At 38.5% G+C, this 2851-nt stretch overlaps 1 protein-coding gene across 1 annotated transcript; it reads right to left on the bottom strand.

Moving 5' to 3' along the window:
- LOC104712377 (DNA-directed RNA polymerase V subunit 5A) lies at positions 556 to 2338 on the bottom strand. The gene is made up of 4 exons (XM_010429271.2): positions 2015 to 2338; positions 1157 to 1333; positions 952 to 1065; positions 556 to 858 (listed from the first exon to the last, which is right to left on the bottom strand). Exons 1-4 carry the CDS (start codon positions 2264 to 2266, stop codon positions 733 to 735), a joined length of 669 nt encoding a protein of 222 aa, XP_010427573.1. The 5' UTR covers positions 2267 to 2338; the 3' UTR covers positions 556 to 732.

The raw sequence follows: 2851 nt of genomic DNA, 5'->3' as shown, positions 1-2851 counted from the left end.
TGTCAACAATATTTGAGGCGACATTTTGTTTAATTTAAGAAAAAGAAAAAGAAAAAACCATAACAGAGGTTATAAAAATCTCATGCCATAAGAAAATACAAAGACTTTATAATAAGAACGTTCAAAATAATCGGAGAGATTTGCTGAAAGCTTGCCACTTCTTAAAATTCTTTGGATCAAAATCAAGAGTTTCTTGTTTTCTTCCTCTGGTGATTCTTCTGCTACAGTCTCTAATTGGTTTCACCAAATTTTTTAATAGCTTCTTCAGTCCTGATTTTCTTCGGCCTTGGCACGCAAGAGCGGCTGTATGTATTGGGGAATCATCATTAAAGACCTCACTGTACATCAGAGAGAAGCCGGATGCGGCAGATAGGCTTCGACCAAGCAAGGCATTGTTGAGGTGAGCCTCGAAAGATAACCGCTCGAATCGATCCATTAATGAGCTTTGATTGTCCTCGAACTTCTGAAGGAATGGTGGAGTCGTCTCCATGGCTTTTGTGTTTTTTTGATAAGCTTGAAGTTACTGCTCTTTGTACGGAAAGACATAAGTGGAAATGTTGTCAAGAACAAGCAAAGGATCTTTAGGTTTTTCTTTGTTAACTTTTTCTTGGTTTCAAAGCAAAGGATCTTCTTCTCTAGTCTACGATTAAAAAACACAAAACCTTACAAAACAAACAAGTTATTTTTTTTTTCTGAAAATAACTACACGTGATGGCTTTTGTTGATTTATCTTCACCACACACATCGGTAGGCAACATGCGATTCCGTGAGTTCACCTCTGTAATTCACCTTCACAACTTGTCCTTTCTCTAATCCGTAGTACCGTACGATCGCATCTTTCTTTGAAAGCCGAGGAAGCTATTAAAAATTCGTTTTAGAATGAACGCTTAGAAGAAGGGTGAGTGAGAAGAATTGTCTTTTAGTAAAGCTCCAAGCAATGGAGTAATGTACCTGTTTTTCCTCGATGCTGAACTTCTTGAGAAGCTCTGTCTTCTCTTTATCATCCAAAACCTGATGTCGTAGCTTCAGTGTATGTTTCGTTACGTTGACTAGCAGATCGGTTATCTTAACATGACAGCAAGAAAGAAGCTCTCGATGTTACATTTTTCTAAGTTGTTGTACGAAACACAAATTAGATTAGGATGAGATACAAAACCTGGAATGTTTCGACTTTGAAAGAAAACAGTTCGATGGCTTTCAAGGCTTGATTGGTTACATGGCTTTGCAGAACTATTATCAGCCCTGTTATGGTTCCTTGGCTAAGCACATCCGCTGCTATACTGCGGATTGCGTTGACTTTAACCATGCCAGCACCACAAAAGACAATCTTTATCTGAACAAGCAAAATCACAAATCCGCTTGAACCAGAACCTTTTAACCAAATAAGTAAATAACACACTCTTATTATATCCAGAGGATTACTATGAGATCAATATGCCATAAAACAAGAAGCAACATGAGCTGAAAATAGAAGACATTCATAAGTAACAGAGTACTTGTAACAATCTATCTATAAAACTGGACTAGTTACCATAATGAGCATCCCAAAATCAGTGGCAACATGATACTAACCAACCAACAGAAAAAAGGTTGAGACTTTCAAAAACATCAATTTAACCGTTCTTATGCAGTTTTATCTCACTCTACAATCAAATTGGGACTTGTAAGCTATATCACATTTGACCATGCTTTAAAGAGTGGAGAGATTAGATTAAGCACTCCGTGAAGTCTAAGAATCACAGAAAAAAAATTCACAATACAAAGTCTACGAAGTCAAACAGATGGGGCATACTACTTGACAAGGACCATTACATATTACATATATAACTTTAGTAATCTGAATCCACAAAGTAGCAATGCAAACTTCAATTCGAAGATAAGGAATGAAAAGAATCCAAATTTGATAACTCATTCATCTTCTTCACAGCTAAAACAGTAAACCCCACAACATGCAAAGGCAAAAAAACCTATAGAAATCGGAAAATCACAGCGAATGCAAAATAGTTTGATAAACCTTTTTAGAAGAATCGGAGCGGTGTTGAGCTGAGATATGGAGACGGTCAACATCGGGACGGTCGCCGTAAACAGTTCGAAAATCGTGGAGGGAGAGATTGATATCTTCGGCGGCGACTTCGTAGCCTCTGTCTCGGAGCATCTCGAAAGCATTTCTCCGCGCAAGATAGTATCTATGAGTCTCTTCACTCGATGGATCCACGTATTCGCTCAGACACGGACGCGGAGCTGTCCCGTTCTCTTTCTCTACCATTTTGTTTTGTCTTTCCTTATCTGAGCAAAACAGAGTACAGTGATGGGACTTTAAGCGACTGAAAACGTTGCCGTTTTGTTTTTCTTTTCCTTTGAGCAAAACAGAGTACACTGATGGGACTAAAAGCGACTCAAAAACGATGCCGTTTCCATGAGTTTTTATTTGGAATTGATGTACTTTTTTCTTTTTTTGACGATCAAACCCCATATATTAAGTTATCGGAGATGACTCTCTTCGAGAGAGAGCCAATTAGGTACCGACGAGCTTACATGAGAAAAACAGAAACCACGTGCTCTTGCACATTTCGCAAGTTTATCGGTACGGATATTATCCTCTTGGGGGATATATCTAACATTAAAATTAGCAAATCTATCTCTGAAATGAATAAAATCCTTCAATTCTGATGAAAAGGTCGGCCAATCCTCGATATTAGACGTCATCCTTAGGATGTCTGAACAATCCGTAGCAAAAAGAGCTTTATCCAGGTCCAACGCTAATAAGCACTCCATAGCCCAAATAAGGGTATCTAACTCTGCATGTAATGGGGATAAGCTTCTGCGCGATCCTTTTAGCCCCATGTGCAGG

This window comes from Camelina sativa, chromosome 9 (assembly GCF_000633955.1).
Source record: "Camelina sativa cultivar DH55 chromosome 9, Cs, whole genome shotgun sequence".
Classification (NCBI taxonomy): Eukaryota; Viridiplantae; Streptophyta; class Magnoliopsida; order Brassicales; family Brassicaceae; genus Camelina; species Camelina sativa.
The sequence above is the reverse complement of the archived record's forward strand: the minus strand, read 5'-3'. Positions and strand labels throughout refer to the sequence as shown.

Bases quoted from the DNA above. Each gene is read 5' to 3' on its own strand.
- LOC104712377 (XM_010429271.2), bottom strand. From the start codon at position 2,266: ATGGTAGAGAAAGAGAACGGGACAGCTCCGCGTCCGTGTCTGAGCGAA. The intron at 1,066-1,156 runs GTTTTGTATCTC...TGTCATGTTAAG, and splicing joins TCAAAGTCGAAACATTCCAG to ATAACCGATCTGCTAGTCAA. The intron at 859-951 runs GTACATTACTCC...AATTTTTAATAG, and splicing joins TCAGCATCGAGGAAAAACAG to CTTCCTCGGCTTTCAAAGAA.